The sequence below is a fragment of the Taudactylus pleione genome, unplaced genomic scaffold (assembly GCF_031769625.1).
Source record: "Taudactylus pleione unplaced genomic scaffold, aTauple2 ptg000019l, whole genome shotgun sequence".
Taxonomy (NCBI): domain Eukaryota; kingdom Metazoa; phylum Chordata; class Amphibia; order Anura; family Myobatrachidae; genus Taudactylus; species Taudactylus pleione.
Window position 1 is genome coordinate 4218481 of NW_028284421.1, and position 27845 is coordinate 4246325.

The 27845-nt window shown below is 45.7% G+C and overlaps 1 protein-coding gene across 2 annotated transcripts in view; it reads right to left on the reverse strand.

Annotated features, from left to right (window-relative positions):
- The window catches only part of ZNF280D (zinc finger protein 280D), a 96279-nt gene that overhangs the window by 17836 nt on the left and 50598 nt on the right, over positions 1 to 27845 (reverse strand). For both annotated transcript variants that reach the window (XM_088445074.1, XM_088445067.1), the window contains exons 10-14: positions 17318 to 17475; positions 5831 to 5931; positions 3934 to 4080; positions 3711 to 3845; positions 2549 to 2838 (exon numbers count right to left, since the gene is read on the reverse strand). In XM_088445074.1, coding sequence (XP_088301200.1) covers positions 2549 to 2838; positions 3711 to 3845; positions 3934 to 4080; positions 5831 to 5931; positions 17318 to 17475 — 831 coding nt within the window. The remainder of the gene's footprint in view (positions 1 to 2548; positions 2839 to 3710; positions 3846 to 3933; positions 4081 to 5830; positions 5932 to 17317; positions 17476 to 27845) is intronic.

Sequence of the window (27845 nt, forward strand, 5' to 3'; positions counted from 1 at the left end):
CTTATGCAATCTTTATGGAATGTTAACAAGCATGCTTATCTCTGCAACAAATGAAAAAGTTATATTTTTCTATGCAGATACTGTATTGTTATTGATAGTACACAGGTGTCCGCCAAAAACTTTTTCAATCATAAGATGATGATACCCAAGGTTGAGAACTGAAGTTGACACTAAGGAGAGACAATATGTGATGATGTGAAGGATGATGGCTTAACATTTCCAAGAAGAACCAATCACAGACAAGCTGCTTTACATAATGAGCTGTTACGGACAACCATAATTTAAGCATTTCTCTTTAACAGCGGCTATCTGTCGATTTCTCGAAATTGGAGTGAGATGCCATGAATAATTATGAATATGTATTAGCCTAGATAGTATGAAGTGAATAAACATCAAGTGTGTTGAGATGTGTTAGGATTTTGTGGATTGAAAACCTCTAGGAATGCATTGCCCGAGCTGCAACACACAAAGGGCTGGCTTGCATGCTGTTATATTTGTTATATATGAAGTAAAACTTAAATAATGCAATCCTCACTGTACGGATATTTCGTTATTTTAATAATTATTATAGCAATTATGAATGGTTATAATTAAATAATGTTTTAAATCAATTAGTTAATTGGATACATTAATCAGGAAAAACATTATCTATCTTATGTGTTTATATCAATACAAAAGTAGTATGTATGAACAGCGGGTTCAGAGGACAACAGTGTTCATTCATTCTGAAACCTTACATATTATTTGACATAATACTGTATACTATATTAACAGTCAACTTGGAATTCTCTGATGAGTACAAAAGTATTTTTTACAGCATCATGATTTCACAATTGTTTAAAAGCTCAGTGAAGGCTAATAATATATAGGGCATAATAAATTAAATTTGAATGCATTATCGAATATATATCATGTGCCATTGGTTACTATAATAATGTAATTTTAGTTTGAGGCTTTTGTTGCTGGGAACATGGCTGTTCAGGGAAACGGTATGTAATACCGACAGACGGGATCCAGGAGGTCAGAATGCCAACGTATGGATCCCGACAGGGTTAACATACTGACACTTGGTGGTCGGTATACTAACCCTCCCCCTCTCCCTACTGTAACCCTCCCTGGTACCTGAACCTAAAATCCCCCCCTAGTGCCTAACCCTAATCCTCCCCCTAGTGCCTAAATCTAACCCCTAAACTTAACTAGCCCTCCCTCCCACCCACCCTACTACTTACCTTCCCGGCGGTTGGGATGTAGGCGCCAGGGTTCTGACTGGCTTCGATATTCTGGCACCAGTAAGGTAAGCGTTGGCATCCAGACCGCCAGGATGCTGAATGCATACCATTGTTCAGAAGTGATAGAAAATACCAATTAACTTAAATTTTATGGTAAAGTAGCAACAGTATCTTAGTCTCTTCGCCATTGTGGATGTAACCTATCAGGCAAATTTTTTGGTAAAGTGGGTCAAGTACATTATAATGTCAGTACTCGCATCCTCAGTTTTATGTGCATTTGGCAGAAATTGTTCTACTCATTGTTAGCAACAAATTAAAATATTTGTTACTTAACACTAGATGATAACTTGCAAAGAAATGTAAACAAAAAAAGTATAATATTGTTCGTTTTCAGGTGAAATTATGCATAAAAGTATAGGCAAATTAATCAGAGTAAAAGATGTTTGCAAATTGCAGAAATGCTGGCTCACACCGCATCCCCCTCCCCCACACAAAAACTCTTTTGATGTGCCTATTCCTCAGCCAAGTAAAAAGAAATTCCTATTACTCGGCCATCTTTATTTTAAGGTGCAAATCTAATTTCTGGTCCGCCTAGAATGGGAAAGCACCTACAATTAAAGCTCCACCTGAAAATGCACATAGTGAATATTAAAGTGTCACTTTAATGTCCAATCTAATACTTTAGAACACTCCCCCCCAACCCCTTCACACGCACACACCTTTAATTTTGTAAGGTGACAAGATTTAGTTTGCAAGTGCATACAAAAGTTTAAGCCACTTTAAATACTGGGCATCCACAGCAAAAGATATACTTGGTGATTGAAGCAGATTTATGGGACATCTACTCAGTGATAGCACTCCTGCAATCGATGCCTTTCACAAAAGTGAATGGCAACAAACCCTATTTTAGGAAGTTCAGAAAGGTATGCTTGTCATGCATGAGGTACATCCCATGTGAGCTGCATATATAGCAAAATAATCAGCACTTCAAATATGGAACAATGAACCATATTAAGAACTCGTCCACACAAGCGTTCAAAGCAAAAGCCTGATGCACCACGGACAAAAACGCGCACGCTGGTACAAACTGCTCGCTGTTTAACGAAAGCATGTATCCCCTGAAAACTACAATAGCCACAATGAAAGTATTATATTGTACATATATTCCTACGCAGATACTGCCAATATAGACATGAAATACCTTCAGGATTCATATACTTTTTTTTTATTTTTTATTACTGTACCTTTAGCAAAAAAAAAAAAAAACAAAACCCACTATATAAACTTATTTCTTCATTTTACAAATAAACACTATTCACCTTAGATTGCGCAAAGCTGTATTAGTCGTCTTCATTCTCTTTGTAGTAGATGGAGTCACAGGCTTCTTTGGATGAGACTTAACCTTAGGCGACTGTACATTCACTTTAGCTGTCAGAGTGGGATTCATTTTAGGGCTTGTATTCTTGACTTTAGGAGGTGGCTGGGGCGGTGTGGCAGGTGGAGGTTGGGAAGGCTTCTGGGGAGGTGAGGCAATAGGTTTTTTGCAAATGGAGGATGTGGGAGAGGACACTGGGGATGTGGTGGTGCCAATAGATGCTCGGATTGTAACCTAAGACAGTTAAAAAGAGAAAAAGCAACAACATTTGTGATATCTACATAAATTTAAATTTTTAAACATAAAAAACTTTATTGGTCAATTCTAAACATTATACAGCATCAATAACTCTAGGTGCTACATTAGCCACCATGCCCAACAGTCACATATAGAATTTAAGGTATTAGGAGGCCTACTGCTAACTTCATTATCACCAGAACAGATTTCAAACAATCATCCACCCACGTCCAGAAAATGCAAAAGAATGCATGGATAACATTTGGATAGGGTAATTACAAGTTTGTTTTTCATCCACCACAGGCTCATGCAGCTCTGTCCCAGTCTGTTCCAGCAGCCACAATACTAAATAGCTGCTGAACATGCTCATATGCAGCAACAATTTCAAATAGTCTAAATTTACAACAAACAAATCTCTTATGTGGGGAGAATGTATCCAAATTGTTTTTTTTTTTTAATCTGTAATTTGCACTAGGAAGTTAACATTATCAGAAATATATATTTTACATTCTAACCTTTTTTTTATATTTATTACTGCAGTGTACACAATATATATTGTATAATCAATTTACAACTGTAACAGTGTTTACAGATAACTCCAAAGTGCCACTTCCATTGTTCCTCATGCAATTTTCAACAACTTATTTGGCAGAAAACAGTGAGGTGGTTTCAATGAGCTGTACAAACTGTTACTTAGTTATAGCTGCAAAGCATATACAGTGCATTCAGATATCCATTTGTGAATAAACTCACACAGTGTGAGTAAAAGCTACATAGCAGTAGCATGCATAGTAAAGCCAACATTTTCTGTAATATTCGCTGAGTGATACGTTTGGAGCTATAGAAAAAGAAATAACACCACCGCTAACCTTTGTTCCAGGAGGAAGGCCTTCCAGTTGTTTTGGCTTTCTGAAAGTCCTGTGATGCTGAGTTTTATGATCCATCTTTTCTTTACAAGACAAAAACTGCAGTCTGCACTTAGTGCATCTATAAACGCCTTTATTCTAAAAAGAAACAATGTATTAAGATTTTAGCACTTATGAATAGGTGTATTTGAGATTGCTATATTAACGGTGTATGAAACGGACTAACCTGATGCTTCATATAATGCTGCATGAATGGTGTTCCACATTTAATAACTTTGAGACAAAATGGACACAACAAACTTTTAGTGTTGTCATGGGTAGATCGAAAATGACTATCAACATCACCAAAAAGCGACGATCTGTAATTGCACACCTAAAACAAGAAGATAAATTCATATGTATTACATATACAGTTTAGGTTTATACAGCTTACACTGTAGTCATTATGCAAGTACAAAAAGTAACTGGTTTAGGATTTCAAAATATAATACGTTAAGATAAAGTAACCCCACATTAAAATATTTACAAAATATAGTTTAATATAGTTCTTCTACAAGGAAACTAAAATACAAAATTTTAGAGGTGCTTTCTTTAAAAGTTATGTTTGGGGACGTCAATCAATTATCTGTAAGCCCACACTAAGGGCCTGATTCATTACCAATCGCAACTGCGATTATGCATGTAATCAGCCGACTGTTGCGTACTGTGCATGCATCTCAGTACGCGAAAACTCCATTGCGATCGGAACTGCAATCACAGTGACTACGCAGACCTATCTCAGAGTGATTGACAGGAAGTACCGTTTGGGGGTGGTGAGAGAAACGTAGGCGTGCCGGTGCATGGCATGGGCGTGCATAAATTATCCATTGGGATACCATACGCAGCTTGGGCTTCCCAGCATGCGATGAGGTTAGCAATTTCTGATTAAGGTCAGACCTTGTGCAAGAGTGTGTGAGGCTACGATTGTACTCGATGTTACAGATGGTTTTGCAGTCTTGCTAATTATTACGGATGTGTGTAAGGTAAAGTGGGCGTCCTTATGTTAGGCTGCGAATGGCTTTGCGATTGCAATAAGCATATCTTCGCAGTGAGACTGCGTGCGTAATCGCTATTGCGATCCTTAATGAGTCAGGCCCTAAGTTTAGTAAATTAGATTTAAAAACCACTGGACACAACAACATACAGCTATAAGTCACAGAACACAAAATACAATTATAACAATAGCAATTGTTCGTTTCCACGGAAATGTATATACACAATATTTTATTTTCACTACACTTCATTTACCTCTCACTGTAGATGCATAAGTAGGCAAAAGACTAGTTAGGCTTAGTCATTTTCATATACTCAATTTTATAGAAATATGTATGATTTAAGTTTATTCACCACAAAATGTAGAGCAATATTTTCTCTCATGTAATCAGCATTTCTTTCCTGCGTAACGATATTGTTACATGTTGACAAAGTAAAAGGAAATGAATCTGAATTAATGAACTGCATTTCACCTATTATTATTCACGTCAGTTGTTTATATGTTTTAAAAGACTTATAATTCACATGTAGGCTTTCACCTGAATAATAAAACAATTTTATTACAGTGAGCCCTGAAATCTTTGGTGCAATTTAACTCTGCATGTCAGTCACCAACACACCGTACAGGCATCAATTCTGTGGGCTGAACCAGCATGTAGCCTATCAATTTGCTAAGAAGCACTGTCATCACCAATACATTGTCTAATGTATTTAGAAGACCTGGTTTACATTTATTATGTACTGTCATATAGTAAAAGAACAGGATAGCTCCACTTTAAATCGGTCTCCATTTAATAGATTGCTTGTTGGAAGTTAGCAGTTTTAAATAATTGGCATCTGCACAGTTATATATAGTAATTGGTGATTTGAATTAGTTGTCTCTGATGTATTATAAAAATCACTCCAAGTTACACCTGTACATTGGCCTGAGCTGATGAAGGCAAGCACATTGCCAAATTGTTATAATAATAATAATAATAATAATAATCTGTGCATTATCAAGAATATATAATCTCATTAAACAAAGAAAACTAAAGTCTATATGTATCCAGCCTATGCTAGTAAAGTAAACAGATATAAATCTATATTACCTGACAAACATATGGCATTTCTCCGGGTTTATGATTGTCCTTCATATGCTGTAAAAGAACTTGCTCAGAATCAAACGATAACTCACAGATCTTGCAAATGGCTGAAGAACAGAAACAATTTTGTTAATTGGCATATAAAAACCCCACCACAAAAAAACAGTCAAGTGTTTCTAAGCTTATACAACCGTTTAAATCTTAACCAGGAAGCCGTATTATGAATTTCCATTTTTCTCACAAAAACAGTAAACAATGTCATTCTGACTTCTTATTCCTAATTTCCTGTACAATGTTTCTCAAATAGAATCCACTGGGGCCACAGAAGTGCAGGATTTTCAAATATCCCTATTGGACCACAGTAGCAACAGCATGATCATCTCATCATGCAGTCCTCCCTTCTCTTTTATAAAGGCAAAAAATAAGAGTTATGGTAGACTTACCTTTGTTAACTCTTTTTCTTCGAGGTCCATAGGGTCCAAAGGGATACCATGGGGATAATGTGGTTGGAGTGATCCAAGCACCAAACAGTTAAGCTTTCAGCTTCAAGGATGCCCCAGGTCCTCCTCCACATATACCCCGCCCCTGGTCACAGGCATTCAGTTTTGTAAATAAGCCCAAGGCAGGGGCAATGAAAAAGGAGAAGGAAGAACAATCGTACACCAGAAACACAAAAGGGAATCAGTGATCTAAAAAAAAAAAATTACCCAATGCAGGCAGGTGCGCAAAGGTGGGTGCCCTATGGACCTCAAAGAAGAGTTAAAGGTAAGTCTACCATAACTCTTATTTTTTTCTTCAGGAACCTAAGAAAATGTGGACAGAAGACCACGTGGCTGCCTTGCACAATTGTGCAGCAGAGGCACCACTAAAGAACACCCACAAAGGTCCCACAGACCGGGTAGAATGTGCGGTCGCCGTGTTTGGAACAGGGAGATCAGCCTGCCTGTAAGCTTGAGAGATAGTCATGCGCAGCCATCGAGCCAGAATTTGTTTGTTAGCTGGCCGGCCTCATTTGTGAAAACCATATAACACAAAAAGAGCGGCTGATTTTTTAAGAGAGTTTGTACGATCCCCATAGATACGGAAAGCACAAACTACATCCAGGGAGGCAGGGGCGTATCTAAAATGGATGCAGGGTGTGCGGGGAACACGGGCCCCTGGGTCCACACACCGCACACCCATAATATTACTTACCTCTCCGGAGTCCCACGTCGGTGCGGGGGTCCGGCGCTGTAAAAAGGCAGCGGCGGCCATTTTCCCGTCGTTTGCGCATGCGCAGTACAGGGAAAATGGCCGCAGCGGCCATTTTCCAGGTGACCTGTGCAACACACTATAGACTCTGGGCACAATCTAGTGTCCAGAGTCTATAACTCCGGCATTGGCCGCGCACAACTCAGTGCTCTGCCGGGCGGAGATGAGGGGGCCCGTGTCGGAGACTGCACACGGGCCCCCTCCTCTCTAGAAACGCCCCTGCAGGGAGGCTTCACCTACTGAAAAGTCTGAAGACTGAAAAGCTGGAACCACAATCTCTTCATTCACATCAAAACAGGACACTACCTTAGGAAGGTAACCCGCCCGAGTACGTAGAACAACCCTATCCTGGTGAAAAAACAAATAAGGGTGAGTGACAAGAGAGCTACCCAATCAGAGACTCTGCGTGCAGAAGATATAGCGAGGAGAAAAAGTGTTTTCGCTGTCAACCATTTCAAATCCAGAGGTTCAATTGGGGGAACTTGCAGCCCCTTGAGAACAAAGGACAAATCCCACGGTGTCACTGGTGTGACAAAGGGAGGCTGAACTCGGAGAACACCCTGTAAAAAAAATTGTAACATCCAGCAAAGAAACAATTCTTCACTGAAACCAACTGACAATGCAAAAACCTGTACTCTCAGGGTTACCAGGCGGAGACTGAGGTCTAACCCATCCTGAAGAACAGCAAATATGCGGAAAACCCTAAAAACCTTAGGGTCATACTTTAAGTGGGAACACCATTGACCAAAAGAATGCCAAAAGGCTTTCGTGCCCTAAGCATCGTTTGAATCACAGAGCTGGAGAAACCTTTGGCTCTTAAGATGGAAGACTCAAGAGCCATGCCATCAAAGACAGACGGGGTAAGTCCGGATGCAGGCAGGGACCCTGCTCCACCAGATCCGGCCCTAGAGGAAGAGGAAACGGAGGGTCTATGGATAGATAACATATGTTGGTGAACCAATGGAGTCCTGGGCCAAGCAGGAGCTACTAAATTCAACCTTCCTGCTTGAATTTCCTGAGGACCCTTGGAAGGAGGGAAATCGGAGAGCTTGAAGTCCCATCTCATTGCCAGTGCGTTCACGAATGCGGCTGAGGCGTTTTTGGTTCTGGACTCGTACCTGAGGACCTTGTGATTGTGATGTGAGGCCATGAAGTCTACGTCTGATGGGCCCCATTTATTCACCAGGAGTTGAAATCCCCCAGGTGGAGAGCCCACTCTCCAGCGTGTATGTCCTGACTACTTAAGAAGTCCGCTTCCCAGTTGAGGACTTCCGTGATGAATATTGCAGAGATAGCCGGAAGATGACGTTCTGCCCAGATCAAAATGTTTGTCACTTCCCTCATGATTGTGTGACTTTGCGTGCCTCCTTGATGACTGAGCTAGGCTACTGTGGTCGCGTTGTCTGACTGGATGTGGACCAGGATGCCCTGGAGCAGGTCCTGTGCCCTGATAAGTGCTTTGCTGCTCTAAGCTCCAGAATGTTTATGGGCTGATATCTTGATTTGCCCATCTTCCCTGAAAGGTGTGATGACCTGTCACCCCCCCCCCCCCCCCCATCCGTAGCACTCCTAAGTAAATGTGTCACATGAGCATCCATGGCTCATGGCAGCAGAAGCATAAGGCCCCGGTGGTCTAGTGATTTCCCACTTAGTACATTCAGTAGCTGGCAAAGGATACAAAGATGCTATTCTTTTCGTAACATGGAACAATTTATCCAGGTCACTCCATGCCTCTTCCATAAGTTCAGCGAGCTCCTTTTACCACATTCTGCACTTTCTGGTGTCTAGGAGCCCACTCATCATCCTGTAGATTTAGGATTGATTTGACCGTCCTCACCAAAGAAGGGACATTCCCTGTAGAAGGATGGTCCTCCTCTCCAGAGACGGACCCTGGAGAAGAACCCGGCGCACCATCTGATTCCTCTGATGATGCGTCCGAATCTACATACTGAGCAGACTGATAAAAACATAACATCCACTTATGCGCCTTAGTGAATACTGGTCTGCTCGCAACAGCCGACTGAGCCATACTCTGACTTGAGTGGGCATAAACATCCATCCAGGAAGGGTGTATAGGAGGGGCAAGCACAGCATGCTGAAACTGCTGTGGGTATCCTATCAAAGGGGGCAGCTTTAGAGTAGCCAAACGATCCCCTAGCTGCGTCATCACCTGAGACAAGACCACCCATGATGGCTCCTGTACAGGGGGTTGTAGACTGGACTGGTGAGGTAGTTCTTTCTAACAGACATCACACAAACCATCCTGTATGAAGTCTTGAGGGGACTAGCCTGCCAACAGGATTTACATGAAACCAGCACAGGGGCCTTAACCTCCTGTTTCCCTTTACCTTTTGACATATCAATTATAAAAGGTAACAATGCAACAGCCTTCACAAATAACTAGTAAATGTGAAGTACAAAGGAAACAAACCCACCCATCTATAACAGAGGGATAAGGAGAAAATAATAATGATAGTTATAATTGACAGTCAGAAATAAAAGGCAGTATTAACACAGCAGCTAGCAAAAAGTCACATACAATGCATATGTAATTTAGTTGCAATGTGCCCTGAATCAACTACTCAAATCTTGGTAGGATATAGGAGCACTATATACCTGACCCAGGGGAGAGGCATACAGGGAGACTGACCCAAAACTTCCCGAGACCACACTGCTTCAGCAGAGCACAGATAGTGGACTGTGAACGTCTCATATGCACGAGGAGGGTAGGAAGAGTGACCCAGACTCGGGAAAACCTTTGACGGATCTGCGTCTGGGTCGGAGCTGCTGGGGGTTAGTCTACCTCCCCTAAGCTGCTTTAACCGACTGGGTATGCTGGCCTCATTCACGGCAGCAGAAGTCTCTGCTGCCGTTCCCCGGCGTCAGATGATAAGGCCCCGGTGGTCTAGTGAGATAGTGGACGGCCTCGGGCCCTCACTGCAGCGGCTTCCGGTGCGTCTCCAGCGCCACAAGGACTGCCGCACGTGATTCCTCATAAGCGAGGAATCATCTTAACCGACATCGCCATCCGTCCGGTTGCAGTCCGGGCCCCGGTGTCGCCGCTAGCAAGCTCTGCCGAGACCAGCCAAAATCACCAGAAACGTTACTGGTGTTGCGGCCCGGCGGAGGTAGACGGAGTCGCAGTGCAGGCGTTTTATTAAGCTCAGTAATGCTAACTCTATAACATAGAAATAAAATAAAACATAAAATTAAAGCTTGGGATTGCCTGAGCAGTCCCCTGTTAAAAAGGTGCGTTTGAATCCTGCCGCACCAAACTCAAACCTGAATGCCTGTGGCCGGGGGAGGGGTATTTGTGGAGGGGGACCTGGGGCAACCTGGGAGCTGAAAGCTTAACTGTTTGGTGCCCCGATCACTCCAACCACATTATCCCCATGGTATCACTGCGGATCCCTATGGCCCTGAAGAAGAACGTATACTAGGTGATGCAGACCAACACTGGTAGGCCGTCTTGTGAACTGCTGCTAGGCATGTGTCGCAAGGCAATATGCTCTCAGACAAACACGTGTGGTTATCCCTGGGTTTAGAAACCCCATTTCTGGGCAACAGCAAATTGTAGCTATAACACAAGGTCTGTTCCAGACTGCAAACACCTCATTCAACATTTTTATAGTGTTAAAAGTGGTCACTAGACATTAAAAAAAAATTCCAGACTGGAAAAAATATGAGATATGGTAAGAACTTACCCTTGTTATCTCTATTTCTACGAAGTCCATAGGGTTCCACAGGATACCTTGGGGTATAGGTGTGACGTCAGTCGCAGGGCACCAAAGAGTTAAGCTTTCAGCCTCCCAGGATGCACTAGGTCCCCCTCCTATACCCCGCCCCCGGGCCAAGGCACCTCAGTTAGTTACCAAGCCATAGGCCGGAGGAGGAGAAGGAAGAGAGAGAACAAAGATCTGGACACATACAAGAATCACATTCTCACCAGAGGGAGACGGAAAACCGGTGACCAGAGCAAAGCCCATCTGCAGCACAGGTGCGACAGGGCGGGAGTCCTGTGGAACCCTATGGACTTCGTAGAAATAGAGATAACAAGGGTAAGTTCTTACCATATCTCATATTTTCTACTTCAGGGTCCATAGGGTATCCACAGGATACCTTGGGGATGTCCCAAAGCAGTATCCTTTAAGGGTGGGGACGCTCCTGTGCAGAAAGGAGAATCCGCCGCCCGAAGGAAGCATCCTGAGAGGCGAAGGTGTCAAACCTGTAATACCTCACGAAGGTATGGACAGAAGACCACGTAGCAGCCTTGCAGATCTGAACTGCCGAGGCACCACGTCGAGCTGCCCACGAAGGACCCACAGACCTAGTGGAATGAGCCTTCAGAGAAGGAGGGACCGGTAGGCCTTCATGAAGATAAGCTTCAGAAATAGCCATACGGATCCAGGCTGCCAAAGTTTGCTTTGAAGCAGGCCAACCCTTTTTACGGAAGCCAAAGAGGACAAACAAAGCGTCCGACTTCCTAAACGAAGAAGTGCGGTCAACATAAGTCCTTAAGGCCCGCACAACATCCAAAGAGGCCTCACCCACGGAAAGACCCGGTGAGTTAAAGGCCGGAACAACTATTTCCTCGTTAATATGAAACTGGGAAACAACTTTGGGAAGAAACTCGGGCCGAGTGCGGAGCACTGCCCTGTTCCCATAAAAAACCAAGAAAGGGGGTCTACAAGAAAGAGCCCCTAACTCAGAAACACGTCTGGCCGAAGCAATGGCCAGAAGGAAAACAGTCTTAGCTGTTAGCCATTTAAGATCCACTGAGCCCAGTGGTTCAAACGGCGGTCCTTGGAGAGCCCTCAGGACCACAGCCAAATCCCAAGGCGCCACCGGTGGAACAAAGGGCGGCTGAATGCGGAGAACACCCTGCATAAAGGTGCGCACATCCGGGATTGTAGCAATCCTACGGTGAAACCAGACAGATAGGGCCGAAACCTGTACCTTCAAAGAAGCAAGGCGAAGCCCATGATCTAGTCCCGCTTGCAGGAAGGCGAGAATCCGAGACAGACGAAACTCCCGCGGTGCATAACCTCTCGGTCGACACCACTGGAAGAACGTATGCCACACGCGATGGTATATCCTCGCGGAAGACGGTTTCCGAGCTCGCAACATGGTACGCACCACAGAGCTGGAAAACCCCCGGGACCTCAGCATGGCCGTCTCAACAGCCACGCCGTCAAAGACAGCCAAGTCAGGTCCGGGTGAAGGCAAGGACCCTGAGACAGAAGGTCCGGTCGTAGCGGCAACCGCAGAGGAATGTCCACGGACAGACCCTGAAGGTCTGAGAACCAGTGCCGTCTGGGCCACGCGGGAGCTATCAACAGGAGCGTCCCTCCTTCCTGTTTGAATTTCCGGATTACCCGTGGAAGAAGGGAGACCGGAGGGAACAGGTATGCGAACCGGAACGTCCACCGGACGGACAGAGCATCCACCAGAGACGCCCCTTCGTCTCTTGTGCGAGACCCGTACACCGGCAACTTGTTGTTGTGCCGGGACGCCATGAGGTCGATTTCTGGAAGACCCCACCTGTCCACCAGTAGTTGAAAAACGTCCAGGTGCAGGGACCATTCCCCCGGATGAACGTCCTGGCGACTTAGAAAGTCCGCCTCCCAATTGAGCACTCCCGGGATGAAGACCGCTGATATGGCCGGAAGATTGCGCTCCGCCCAAACCAGGATCCGAGAGACCTCTACGAGAGCCGCCCGACTGCGAGTTCCTCCTTGCCTGTTCATGTAGGCCACGGTGGTAGCGTTGTCCGACTGGACCTGCACCGGGCGACCCTGGAGAAACCGCTGTGCCTGCTGGAGAGCATTGAAGACCGCACGGAGTTCCAAGATATTTATTGGAAGCTCCGCTTCTGTCGGCGTCCACCTGCCCTGGAACAAGTGTGGACCCGAAACTGCTCCCCAGCCCCGAAGACTGGCGTCCGTTGTCAACAGGACCCAATTTGGAACCCAGAACGGACGTCCCTTGTTGAGGTGGGTCGTCTGTAACCACCACGTAAGGGACAGGCGAACATCCTGGGTGAGCACAATCGTCTGGGACTTCAGAGACTGAGTCAGCCCGTTCCACTTGGACAGGATCAGGTGCTGCAGAGGTCTGGAGTGAAACTGGGCGTATTCCACCATGTCGAACACCGACACCATGGAGCCCAGTAACCTCATCGCCGAGTGTAAGGACACCCGGCGGCTGTGCAGACAACTGCGCACCCTTGACTGTAAAGCAGAGATCTTGTCCTCCGTCACGAAGATCCTTTGCTGTCCCGAGTCCAATAAGGCTCCAAGATGCAGAATCCTCCGAGACGGGATTAGAGTGGACTTCTGCCAGTTGATTAGCCAGCCGTGCCGTTGCAGCAGTGCAATGGTCAGGTCCAAGTGGCGTAACAGGAGCTCTGGAGATCCTGCCACCAATAACAGGTCGTCCAAATACGACAACATGCGGACTCCCTGCAGCCGCAGAGAAGCCGCCATGACCGCCATCACCTTGGTGAAAACACGTGGTGCTGTTGCCAGGCCAAAAGGTAACGCCCGAAACTGGAAGTGGTCGCTGCTGATTGCGAACCTGAGGAACTGTTGATGGCGCCAAAGAATAGGGACATGCAGGTAAGCGTCCTGTATGTCCAATGACACCAAGTAGTCCCCAGGTTCCAGCGCCAGAATGATGGACCGTAGGGTCTCCATCCGAAACTTCGGGACCCGCAAAGACTTGTTGAGTGCTTTGAGGTTGAGAATCGGACGATATGACCCATTGGGTTTCTGTACCAAAAATAGATTTGAATAGAAACCCTGGCCCCTCTGGGAGAATGGAACCGCCACTATAACTCCAGCCTGGAGCATAGTGTGCAATACCTTCCGCAGCTCCGTAGCCTTGTTCCGGTCTGATGGGAGACCCGTGGTGAAGAAGCGAGCCGGGGGTCTGTGCCGGAAGGAGAGGGCGTATCCGTGAGAAACCACCTCCAGAACCCAAGTGTCTGTCGTAGTGGTCGACCAACACTGGGCGAACTGTAGCAGGCGGCCTCCCACCCTGGGATCCCCCAAAGGGAGGCCCGGACCGTCAGGCCGCAGGCTTGTCATCTGGCTTGGGGGCCGGACGTCTGGTACTCCATGCCTGCTTCCGGGGCTTGACCGATTTCTTAGGGCCAGCCTGTCGAGGAAACGACTGTGGTTTGGGCCTGCCCTGGGCCCTAGATGACCGAAAGGACGATGGTCCCGAACCAGAAGGAGCAGCGGCCGACGGGAGACAGGCAGATTTGGCTGCCGCCAGCGTGGCCACAATCTTATCCAGATCCGGACCGAAGAGAACTTCTCCAGTAAACGGCAACGCTTCCAGACCTTTCTTGGAATCTGCGTCCGCCTTCCAGGATCGCAGCCACAAGGTGCGACGAGCAGCTACCGCTGCTGAAGAAATTCTAGACACCAGAGTACTAATGTCTAGAGCCGCCTCGTTGATGTAGGTGGCCGAATCACGGAGATTGCCAATCAACTCCGCCTGATCGGCCGGACAGTCGGATTCAAAAGAAGCCTCTAATGAATCCGCCCAGCGCTCCATCGCTCTGGCAACCCAGCAAATGGCCATAGCCGGCCGTGCTGCCCCCCCTGCAAGGGAATAAGCGGACTTCAGGCAGATTTCTACCTTGCGGTCCGTAGCATCCTTAAGGGAGGACATGGATGGCATCGGCAATGTGGCACTACGGACAAGACGGGTCACGTGAGAATCCACCTGTGGAGGGGATTCCCACTTCGCAAAATAATTATCCGCGAACGGATAAGCCACCGCCAGGCGTCTCTGCGGCTGGTATCTTTTGCCAGGTTGTTTCCACGCCTCCTCTAAATGGTCCACCAACTGACCCGAAAGAGGAAAGACTGTGGCATCGCCCTTCACATCTTTGAAAAAGGCATACTTAGATTTAGCCGCTGGGGGAACTTCGTCCTCAATCACCAAGGCTGTGCGGACCGCCCGAATAAGTCCAGGAATATATACTTTGGACTTAGCATCAGCGTCCTTAGTATGGAGAGGTTCCTGATCGTAAGGATCTAGAATCTCCCCATCATCAGACGTCCCTTCGTCATCCTCATAAGGAGCGGACAGAGACGCCACCGGCCTTTTATGAGACCGCATCACAGACTCCCCTTGCAACACATCCGACAAGTGCTGTACAGAACTCGTCAGGGAGTTAACCCACGCTGGCTCCTGAGAACCCGGGAGCGGGGAAATAGGGAGACTGTGGGGTACCACCAATTGTCGTGGGAACCCCTGCATGGGTGACGACACCACAGACTGCTGGGACAAACCCATCGGAGTAAACGCGGGCTGCGGAGCTAACTGGCCCACTAAAGCTGTTAACGCCTGAGCGAAACAAGCCCAGGGCGGCTCCTGTACCGGTGCTGTAACCGTAATAGGCCGCGCCATGGACAAACACTGCCGGCAAAGGCCCTCCGCGCTACCCTCCCCCTCCGCTAACGGTACTTTGCACGTGGTACACTGTAGCCGGAGGGGAAAATCACTTTCAGACATGATGGCACCACGTATGTGACCTCTCTCACCAATTAAGTATTAAATAGGCGAGAGACCACCCTGCAGCACCGCACCGCAAGGGCTTTAGCAGAAAGAACAGGGACAGTAATAAAGCTGACAGTTTAGAGAAGAAAAGTTACAGGCAGCAGCGCTAGCACAGTCACATACAATGCAGAGAAATAACAATTCCTGCACTAACAGCGCTGATCACTCAACTACACAGACACAGGGCCTGGTAGGACACAGCGCTGCATACACAGACCTGACCACAGCGGAGGAGAGGTATGCGGGGGGACCCAGACCACGATGCTTCCGTCCAGCGCTTCCAGCAGCGTTCACCATGCGTTCTGGAGAAGATGGCCGCCGAGGAGCAGAGAGGAGGCTGGCCTGGGGGAGGAGCGCTGCCACAGGACCAGTCGGCAGCATGCAGAGAGGGCTGTGTGCAGCGGGGGAGGCGCCGGCTGTGAGACAGGGAAGGCGCGCTCCCCTGGCATGCATTTAACCCCTGGGACGCCGCAGCGCTACCGCTCTGCTGCGGTCCGCTGTCCCAGGGGGTAGTGGAAGCGCAGGTTGGTCGCCTGGCTCCACGCTGCAGCCAGTCCCCAGGGAGCCCCCTGCCTGGGGACTTAGGACCATGTGATCAGCGGGGACCCACCGCGGGACCCCGCTGCTTACCTCTGTCCCCCTTGAATCCGGCCATGGTCCGGAGCATCTGGGGTCACCGCTAGCTGTGACCCCAGACGCCCACCAGCATCCCCGGATCAGTACCGGCGTTCTGGTACCGGCGGGGTGTAGGGAAGACAGCATGGACGTCAGGACTGACTGTCCATGCTGTACATCCAGTTGTGCAGCCACAGCTGCATGAAGAATAAGCTTCAGGGGCTCTTCTAGCCCCCACTCCAACAGGTGCACCCGACTCCGGCCGGGCACCAAACTAAACTGAGGTGCCTTGGCCCGGGGGCGGGGTATAGGAGGGGGACCTAGTGCATCCTGGGAGGCTGAAAGCTTAACTCTTTGGTGCCCTGCGACTGACGTCACACCTATACCCCAAGGTATCCTGTGGATACCCTATGGACCCTGAAGTAGAAAGGGATTCTTTACGATGGGTAACGCAGTTTGTTCTGCTGAAATTACTGGCATGGAAAAGGCTAATGTGACCGTGACCTTAGACTGACCAGACTATTAGTACAGCAGGCACACGTCAATTAAAATTCAGTGCAATTGTAACACAAAAGGCCCTGGTAGAAGCATTTACTATGAGAGCCAGCAGCAAGGAAATGTAACCATGAGTAGCAGCTATGGTCAAACAGTGGTTACGTCTTTACACACTAAAATACATACATTCAATGACTCATGATATAGTAAATGTAATCAGCTTCTGTTCATACCTAAACCACATAAGTGTGTACATACCCTGACTTACTGGCATAAAAAGTGAAACATCAATATAAACTAAATATCTGTACTGAAAGGAAGCCTAGTGTCAAGTACATGAATACTTTGTTAGATAAATAGATCCTTTTTTATTTTTACATAATTACAAAATATACCTAAATATGGCAGAGCAAATGTATGTTTGTTTACTTTGGATACTGTTACAGCACAAAGGTTAATAGATGGCTTCCTAAAAAGGAGGAAAGATAATAGTAGTATGAAGCATGGCATATAGATCACCCGGGGAGGAACATCCATAGGAGCTTATAACCCCCTTACTTGTGGATTCATAGAGTGTGTGAGAGCTCTCGATGTGGCACTGCAGCTGGAAAGGAGTAGGAAACTGGCGATAGCAGTGGTGGCAGGTGGTGTGATTTTCCCAACTTTCAGTACTCTGCTTCTCTAACTCCAAATGATGCTTCATGTGGTTCATAAATCTACCAAAGAAAGCAGAAAAGGTGCAATTTTTATTTTAAAATCAATAGTTATATGCTAGAGCAACTAAATACCAAAAGGAAATGTGATTTACATTTTGCATAATGAACAGAAGCCTACTGTAAACTCAACACAGATCCATACCAAAGACTCATTATTATAAAGTATATATTGTACTTACAGTGTTTATTCTAGCACCCTGCACCTGTCACAACCCGTGCAGTTCCTCTTTCCTACCTGGGGTGTTGCTCTCTGCTCTGGTGCTTCTGTTCAGCAGATGCCACAAACTGTGTGCTAGAAGCACCAGCAGAAGGCGACCCCCCCCCAGGGAGGAAAGAGGAACTGCATGGGTTGTGACCAGTGCAGTGTGCTAGAATGAACACTATACTTATATGAGCCACATTTCCTATGGTGCATTTCAACCACACCAATGTGTCAATAAGAAAGCACCATTACATTAGAATAAGAGATGCTTTATGACATGTACATAGGTGTCAATATCTTTTACTACATCAGGAGTGACGGCAGTAATTGTGAAATATATAAATGTGCGTATATATATATATATATATATATATATATATATATATATATATATATACACACACACACACATATATATACACACACACACATATATATATATATATTTACAAATACATACACACAGTGTTATTACAGTCCCTGTTTGTGTAATGGTCAGGCGTCCAAATACTTTTGTCCATCTTCCACTCTTCTTGGAAGGCTTTCCACAAGATTTCGGAGTGTTTCTGGGGGAATTTGTGCCCGTTTATTCTGTAGAGCATTTATGAGGTCAGGCATTGATATTGGACGAGAAGGCCTGGCTCTTAATCTCCATTCCAATTCATCGCATTGGTGCTCAATGGGGTTGAGGTCAGGGCTCTGTGCGGGCCAGTCAAGTTCTTCCACACCGAACTCATGAAACCATGTCTTTATACTCCTTGCTTTGTGCACTGGGGCACAGACATATTGGAATAGAAAAGGGTCTTCCCCAAACTGTTGTCACAAAGTTGGAAGCATAGCATTGTCCAAAATGGTATGCTGAAGCATTAAGATTGCCCTTTATTGGAGATAAGGAGCCTAGTCCAAACCCTGATAGACAGCCCCATACCATTGTACCTCCTCCACCAAACTTCACAGTTGGCATAATGCAGTCAGGCAACGTTCTCCCGGCATCCATTAAACCCAGGAATTTCACGAACCGTATTATTGCAAAGGTGGCATCTTATCACAGTACCACACTTGAAGTCATTGAGCTCTTCAGATCAACCCATTTTGTGTCACAAATGTTTGCAAATGGGGATTGCATGACTAGGTGCTTGGTTTTATACACCTGTGGCAACGGGTCTGATTGAAACACCTCAATTCAATAATATATATATCTCACACATACATACACACATACTGGAAGTCAGTATGAAGCATTAGTTAACTAGAAGACTGCAAGCCACAAACAAGTACAAGGTTTACATTTCAGTACTATGAAATAAGTAAACTTTTTACTAATGGATATAATATATAAAATGCTTAAATGCATCAGTTATTGCAATAATATTATTCGTAACACACAAGCTTCGTCAAGTACCAAATATTTTCTCAACCTTCAGGAGTTTGTAGAAAGCTGCAGTTTTGTGCATACATCATCACAAATAAATGAAATCCATTATAAAAGACCAAAGTCATTTTTGTCATAGTAGGCATACCAGACATGACCTGCTTTGATATTTCAGCATAATGTCCTATAATGTCAACCTTATACACCTTGTCTAATAGCTGTGGGATGTCTTGTTTTTTTAACGAATGTGGAGAAACGCAGGGAGGAATTAAGTGGATTTGGTGTAATTTCCTGTTTAATCTTATCAGTTTTCACCATACTTTACATAATTTAGTTGTGCTCTATTGTATGTGTCAATTTATTGTTCTTAAAAGTAATGAAATGAAAAAAGTATAGCTCTACTGATGGCGCTAACAATATGCTAAAAGCTTGCGGTAGTCTTTTGATGTCGAATTTGTAAATGTGACATAATTATTTTCAACCTATTCATTTGGGAAGTCCATCAACTATTGATACATTTTAGAACTAAATGCAATGATCACAAATCCAGGTCACAACTTTTGCATTTAAAAGTGAAAAAATCTAAATGAGCAATACATTTATCTTAAAGTGTAACTTTCAAATATGACTGACAAGTGTTGACTACATATAATTTTGCCATGGAGACAATAGGAAAATGTATGCGATTCAACTTGTATCTTTGGTTTTAATTGTATAAAATAGAAATTTTAATGCCCGCAATTACCAGAAGTTTTGTCTTCCTTAACCACTTAACTGACGAATTTTGTTTCCAAAAACCGCTCCAAAATTGTCGGGTTTTTTTTATGACTGAATTAGGTCAAGAACATGTTTTTAAAACTTATCCAACATGATTTTCTGAATTTTTTTTTCTTTTAAACACTGTATACCATAAATATAGCAAAATTTATGCTATTCTGTAGTGATGGTTATTGACAGCTGCACAATCGATGGCAGCCCCAACCGATGTTAAGGAAACATCGATGACTGCAGTTTCAAACAATCAGTGATTATCAATGTGGCAACCATCGATAAAAAAGCATCACTTGTTTTAGACTGCAGCCACTGTTGTTTCCTTAACATCAGTTCAGGCTGCCATCGATGGTACAGGTATCGATGACCATCAGCAATGGCACAACAACGTGTTATTGGTCATAGACCATCGATAGTTAGTAAACCATCGATGGTCAGTGGCTATCCCTAGTATACTGTATAGTATACAATCCCTAATCAGAGGCCCTGTATCGAATCTTGATCGATACAGGACCGCCATAATCAAAACAAAATTGCCTATAACACCAATATAAAAAAAAATTGTTAAAAAAAAAAAATTCTATTATATATATATATATATATATATATATACATACACACATTATATATATATCGTATATATACTGTGTGTGAGATATATATAGAGATAGAGATTATATATATATATATATATATATATATACATACATACATACACACACACATACATATATATACACATACACGAGAGGGAGGAGGAAAAGGAGGAGGACAGCCTTCTGTATTTACCCGGCGGCTGCGCCATTCCCTCTCCAGCCGCCGGGTGCGGGTTCCAAAGGAGGGAGGATTTGCCCGGCGGATGTGCAGTTTCTTCAGCCGCCGAGCTGCTGCTATCTATACGGCGGATGGAGAGGAGGATCTGCCCGGCGGCTGCTCCTTTCCCTCTGCAGCCGCCGGGTATGGGTGTGATGCTGGGGAGAGGCTCACAGTGTGGGTGGCATACGGGGGAGGATTTGCCTGGCGGCAGAGCAGTCTCTTCAGCCGCCGGGCTCCCGCGATCTCTACAGCAGGGGGGGGGGGGGGGGGGAGAATTTTACCTTTAGCCAGCTGTGTGGTTAGGCAGGGGGGGGGGGGGGGGGGGGAGGATTTGCCCAGCGGCTGCTCCGTCCTAAAGCACCACGGGCTGTCAGTGTGATGTGCACGACGGCTGCTCCATCTCCTCTACAGCCGCCGGGTAAAGGGGGCTGTCGGCACGGGGCTGCCCGAGCACTGCTTCCAGTGATCAGGCATAGGGTTAGGAGCTAAGGGAGCAGAGGGACCGGGAGGCTGCTGGAAGTTAACTTCCAGCAAGCCGCTCACTGGGCACTTCTGACTGGTCGTATCAGATACGAGCATGTCAGGGAAAGCCCAGTCTGGTATGGTCGTATCTGCCAGGCAAGTGGTTAAAGGGGGGAATTTTAGGTCCCGGGTTATGGGTGGGTACACACGGTACGATTTGGTTAGTGATCCAAACTCGTTAGCAATCTCCCTTGAACTCTCCCTTGCAGCTCCAGTGAGCGCTATGCAGCAAAAGCTGCACGATGTACACCAGATCTATCGTGCACAATCTAATAATTGTATATTCATTAGATTGTGTGCGATAGACAGATGCATGCATGGATCAGGGAGAAACCCGTGATACATGCATCGGAGTTTGATTTTTTATTAATGATACAGATGCTTCTGTGTTAAAAAAAAATGAATAACCTGTGTAAAAATAAAGCAACCAGGCTCTGAGCCGGTCCTGGTTATGGAAATACAGGGGAAAAAATGCGTAGGGTTCTCCTGTAATTTCCAGAACCAACACCAAAAATTTTTCTAGCAGGTTAATGACACAGCCAGTAGAACCCTTGCACCAAATCCCCTTTCAACGGTGTGTGCGCTCTGTTTGTTTTAAATATTTATTTTGCTGTGGAACTACAGGTACCAGCAGTCTCGTAATGCCCCGAATGCTGGTACTTGTGGTTCTCCAAGTACCAGCATGAGGGGGGGCTTGCTGGGACCTGTAGTTCCACAGCAAAAGACAATATTTTTTAACTCTATCAATCACACGACACTGCATATTCAATCGGCATATTCATTTTCTTTTAACAGAAGCACAGACGGATCTCACTGTCATTGACACAGGTGCATGTAGCACGGATCTCCCTGATCCGTCCATGTTTCTGTTGTGCATACACACCGAACGGTGTCATGCAAATCGTGAAAGACAGGACGCTGATCTTTCTGCATGTGTGGGGGCCTTAAGTGCCTGGAGCTATTCAATTATAGCTCACGGTAAGCCAAGTGGCTAAAGCATGGTAAGGCATAGATTCCAAGTTAAACACCAGGAGTTATGCAATTACCGCGAGTAAAAAGCCTTCAGGCTCTTAACCCATGAGCTAAAAGCCCAATGTAAGTCCTGCTGCTAACTGAATTCCCTCCCAATAAATGAATCAAGGTGTCTGTTAATTTCAACTTGCAGAATATGTCCTTTCTAGACTTAAGCAAGTTTACATTTTCACACCCTGCTGGTTATGAGGAATAAATATTACATTCACTGCTGGGCAGAGGCCTCCAAAAAAACTGGTCTAACAGTATCACAATCCCCTCTTTTTTTTGCAAATGTAGAAAGTAAAAGTCATTCAATTCAAAACAGCCCTTCCTACAGGCAAATAACATGTCAATTATTCATACAGATCCCCCAAAGAGACATATTGTACTAAAAAATATAATATGGCATAATGCAGAGAGCAGGTGACTTGGCTTTGCTGTCCTGAAGTACTTGAGAATAGTTAAATACACTGACGTTACATATGAAATTTGAGGCTATAGAAGCCAATAGCCTCTAGTTAATGTGCCATGATAGAACACAGAAAACATTGCTTATTTTTCCTTGAACAATAAGCAAAGTTTCATATATGTAACATCCCAGAGACACTTCTTGTGAGCCCCCTACAAAATTTTTTGCTTAATTGAATTTATCTTGTAGAATATTATCCTCCCCATCTCCCCCAAATATAAAAAGCTCAACTGTATTAGAATATACCAATACATGCTAGGCTTCGCACGGGAGCAATTTTGAATTTATGGCGATAGTCTTTTTAACCGAGGTCTTATAAGATTGCCTTGTAGACAACATTAGTTGTTTTTCCTCCTGATGTTAACACAAAAATATTTAGTTTTGACATGATATGGAAAAGGGCCACGTTAAGTTGTCCATGAGAAAAAGAAAAAAAAAAAAAAACAAACAGTCTCCACTTAGGTCAACTCCAGACACATTAAGGTTCTGTCCCTGTGCTTTATTTATGGTCATTCCAAAGCAGACTCTTACCAGGAATTGGACTCATCTTAAAAGGAAAGAATAATTTTTCGCATAAATGATGCCTCTCTTGTTCTCTCCCACACCCAGTCAGCAGTGGGTCAATCCTTATGATCACCCCCTGATGCTGGCTGGTCTTCTTGCAGGACTGTGAAGTCCTGCAAGTAGTGGAAGAAAAATTATGTTCTATACAGTTTTATTATTTATTACAGTTTTAAATCATAAATGCAAATAAATTTCCCTTATTAAATAGGTCTGAGATTCAGTCCACATAACCACTCATGTCTATCACATGCGATTTAAGCCAGGTACAACTAGTCCGTTCTTGTGAAATCCATAGAGCACAAATAAGGAGTCTGATCTCTGAAAGGAACTGGTACGGTCCACATATATCCCGAGGGCACGGACCACATCCAAGAAGACCTCACCTGTCGAGAGGTCTAGTGATTCAAAGGCCAGGACTGAAATTTCCTCATTAATGTGGAAACTAGTAACAACTTTTGGAAGGAAACCAGGGTGAGTCCGATGCACAGCCCTGTCCTGGTGGAATATTAGAAATGGGGAGCGACAGGAGAGCACCCCTAAATCTGACACTCTTCTGGAAGACTGTATAGCCAGAAGAAAAAAAAAAAAGTCTTCGCTGTGAGCCACTTGAGTTCCACAGAATTCAGGGGTTCAAATGGAGGACCCTGGAGGGCACGAAAAACTACTGACAAATCCCATGGAGCCATTGGAGGGACAAAGGGAGGTTGAATCCGGAAGACACCCTGAAGGAAGGTAGTGGAGCAAGTCTACGTTGGAACCAAATGGATAGAGCAGAGACATGCGCTTTCAGTGAGGCAAGGCGGAGTCCAAGGTCTAATCCAGCTTGAAGGAAGGCCCAGACTCTGGAATCCTAAACACTTGAGGATCGTAGCTTCTATAACGACACCTTTGGAAATATGTATGCCACACAGTGTGGTAGATCCGAGCAGAGGCTGGCTTATGCGCTGAGCATAGTGTTTACTACAGAGCAAGAGACTCCTTTGGCCCTCAGGAGGGATGTCTCAAGAGCCAGGCTGTCCAAGACAAACGACCCAGATCCAGTGTCGATGGAGAGACTCCGAAGATCTGAGTACCAGTAACGTTTGGGCCAAGATGGAGCCACCAGCAAGACAGTACCTCAGTCTTGTTTGAACTTCCGAAGAACTCTAGGAAGAAGGGAGACCGGAGGGAACAGGTAAGCAAACGGGAAGGTCCACTTCACTGACAATGCGTCTACTAAGGTTGCTTCGGCATCTCTTGTTCTGGACCCGGATACCGGCAGTTTGTGATTGTGTCAGGAGGCCATGAGGTCAACCTCTGGGAGGCCCCATCTGCTCACTAGGAGTTGAAACACCTTGTGTGAAGAGACCAATCCTTGGGATGCACGTTGTGATGGCTGAGGAAGTCTGCTTCCCAATTGAGAACTTCCGGAATGAACACTGCAGAGATGGCCGGGAGGTGACCCTCGGCCCATGTCAGAATGCGTGACACTTCTGTCAATGCTGCCCGACTTCGAGTGCCTCGTTGATGATTGATGTAAGCCACTGTTGTGGCATTGTCGGACTGAACCTGTACAGGTTTTTCCGTGAAGTATGTGCTGGGCCAGTTTGAGGGCCTTGTAGACAGCTCGACGTTCTAATATGTTGATTGGCAGGGTTGATTTGACCGATGTCTAATGTGTTCCAGGTCCACTTGGTCCTGGGTTTGGCGGCCCTAGTGGAGGCCGACTGCCTAGGAAAGGACTGACCTTTAGGCTTTGCCTGAGGACGAAAGGACTTAAAGGACGTAGTCCGAGGCCTTGTAGTAGTAGTTGCTGGAGGCAGAAATGCAGTTTTTGATGCTGCCAACGTGGTTACAATCTTGTCAAGGTCTGGGCCAAACAAGATCTCCCCATTGTAGGGTAACCCTTCTGGGCCTTTCTTGGAATCCGCATATGCCTTCCATGAGCATAGCCACAGGGAACGGTGGGCAGAAAAAGCCACGGCCGAGACTCTGGAGGTTAGGAGACTGGCATTCAATGTCGCTTCTCCAATATAGGAAGCTGCATCTCGAATGTGAGCAACAAAAGACAACTGATCCCTAGAAGTATCTGAGGGGAAAAAATAAAAAATAGTCTTCAAGTGCGTCAGCCCAGCTCTCTATAGCTTTAGCCACCCATGCACGAGCCATGGCCCGGACGGGCAACAGCCCCTGAAAGAGAGTATATCGACTTCAGGCAAGATTCCACCTTTCTATCCGTAGGATCCTTCAAAGAGGTTACTGTAGGGATAGGCAACGTAGCGCTTTTAATTAAACGTGTAACATGTGAATCCACCGCAGGGGTGGTTTCCCATTTTGAACAATGAGCAATAGGAAATGGGTAACAGAAGGTCAGACGTTTTTGTGGCTGAAACCTCTTACCAGGCGTCTGCCAGGCTGCAGCCATGTGTTCAGCTAGTTGATCAGAGAGGGAATTCTGCTGAAGTCACCTTCTGTCGTTTAAACAGAGGGTGCTTGGATTTAGGGGCTGGCTCGTCATCTCAGAGAGATCAGCATCTTCTGCCTCCTCAGATGATACTTCAGAATCTGAGCGTTGCGTGGACTGTGAGGATAACACAAGACGCTTAAAAGGCTTACTGGGTAGGGGCTTCTCACCTTGCAACATAGTTTGAAAGGCAGTAGATGTAGCCACAGACTCTGTACCGAGTTAGAGAGTACATCTACCTATGGAGGGGGTACCAGGCGCTGGGGTGTCTGATAGGCCTGGTGGAGTATAACATGGAATACATAACCCATCTTGAATCAAATCCTCCTCACTTAAGCCTGCAGCACATAATTTGCATGATAGCAGTATGGGTGCAGATGCTTGCTTGCTACTCTTGCCTTTGCTAGACATAGCTGAAGAGTAGTATAGCATACAATATGGCACTGGGTATAATGCAACCACTGGGTATGTAGGATACTAGTAGGAACGCAATATAGTGGTCCTGTTTTATGCTTGGGCAAGCTGCAGGAGCACACAGCACAAATATGGCACAGTGCAGTAGCCAACTGTATGCGAAAAGCCTCACAAATACTTTTATACGTTTTTTAGATGTGAGGCACAGGGAAAACCATGAATACACCTGTATGTTAGGGTCAAGTCCGAAAAAAAGGGAAAGATATATGCTGACAGTATAGAGAAATAAACAGACAGGCAGCGCTAGTATAAGTCACATACAATGCAGAAATAACATAACTGCAGAATGGCACTACAATCAACTACACAGACTCAGTGTCTGGTAGGCTATAGCGCTACATACACCGACTCCAGGGAGAGGTGTGTCTTAGGGGACCGGACCCTGCGTTTCCCTGAGAGAGCTGTGGCTGTGCCTGGAGAAAATTGCCGCCGGAGACCTCTGAGGGGGCGTGGTCGGAGGAAAGCAGCTCAGGAAAGAGGAATGGCGCCCTGAGCTGAGGGGAGGGGCTGCTTTAATGGTGAAATCTGACCTCCCCATGCTGATTATTTAACCACCAGTACGCCGGATTCACACTCCATATGTACCCTGGTGGTCTAGTGGATCACAATGGACGGAGCCTGTGTTCATACTCAGCGCCTCTGGTCTGTTCCGAGACCGGAGACATGACTGTCAATGTGTGGGTCATCGCTAGCGATGACCCACCTTACCTGTCCCCTTGCGTCCAGGTTGCAATCTGGGTCCGTCCGCGGGGTTGGCTAGCGAGGACTCTGGGATGCCCTCCAAAATCTCCAGGCGAAACTGGCGTTGCGGTGCCAGAAGGGATGATGGAGCGGCAAAGCGGACGTCCTGTGGACAGTCTGCTGCTGCGCGCTCAAGCTAATAAACTATAAATTAAATCATAAAAAGAAAGCTGTTTGGGCTGCCTAAGCAGCCCGCCTGCATAATGGTGACCAGACTCCGGTCGGGCACCGACGAAACTGAGGTACCTCGGGGTACGGCCATAGGAGGTTGGACCAGTGCATCCTGGGAGCTGAAAGCTTTAACTGCGTGGTGCCAGTTTCTCTACCACCACCTACACCCCAAGTTCTCCCTGTGGACCCTGAAGAAGAAAAGCGGCACTTTCGTGGATTATTTGTCGGGACACATCAGGTCCCGAAAAAAAGCCCAGATAAACGCCGGCATCAGGCAGACTTCAAGGCTAATTGGATAGCCCCGAAGGATCCATTAACACCCGAACAATGTTCGCGGCTAATTGGATACCCCCCCAAAGTGTAGTAGGCCAGGAACACCCCTCCCAATGAATAATAATAGTGTATTTAGAGGTTTTTAAATAGGAAAATATAGACAATAAAGACATGTAATTTTATGGGGGCAATTCAGGTGGCTGTGAGCAAAATTGTGTCTACCCATGGCTATGCACATATGAACAGAGCAACAATTTAATTGCTCTGTCGGCACTTTGAGCGCCCAAAGCAGTACTTTAGATGGGTTTAGCTGCTTTACGCGGCTCAACCAAGTGCTGTCAGGCGCGCACACACGGCATGAGCCCCGAACGGAGCAACAATTGAATTGCTCCGTTAGGGACCCATTAGCAATATCGATTCGCACCCTTCATGTCATTCTCTAAAAGCAGAAAAATGGGTTAAATGATGTGGGACATGTATACTGAGAGAAAGATTTTTGTACTTGCAGAGTTAAAATATTTTTATAACATTTTACAAA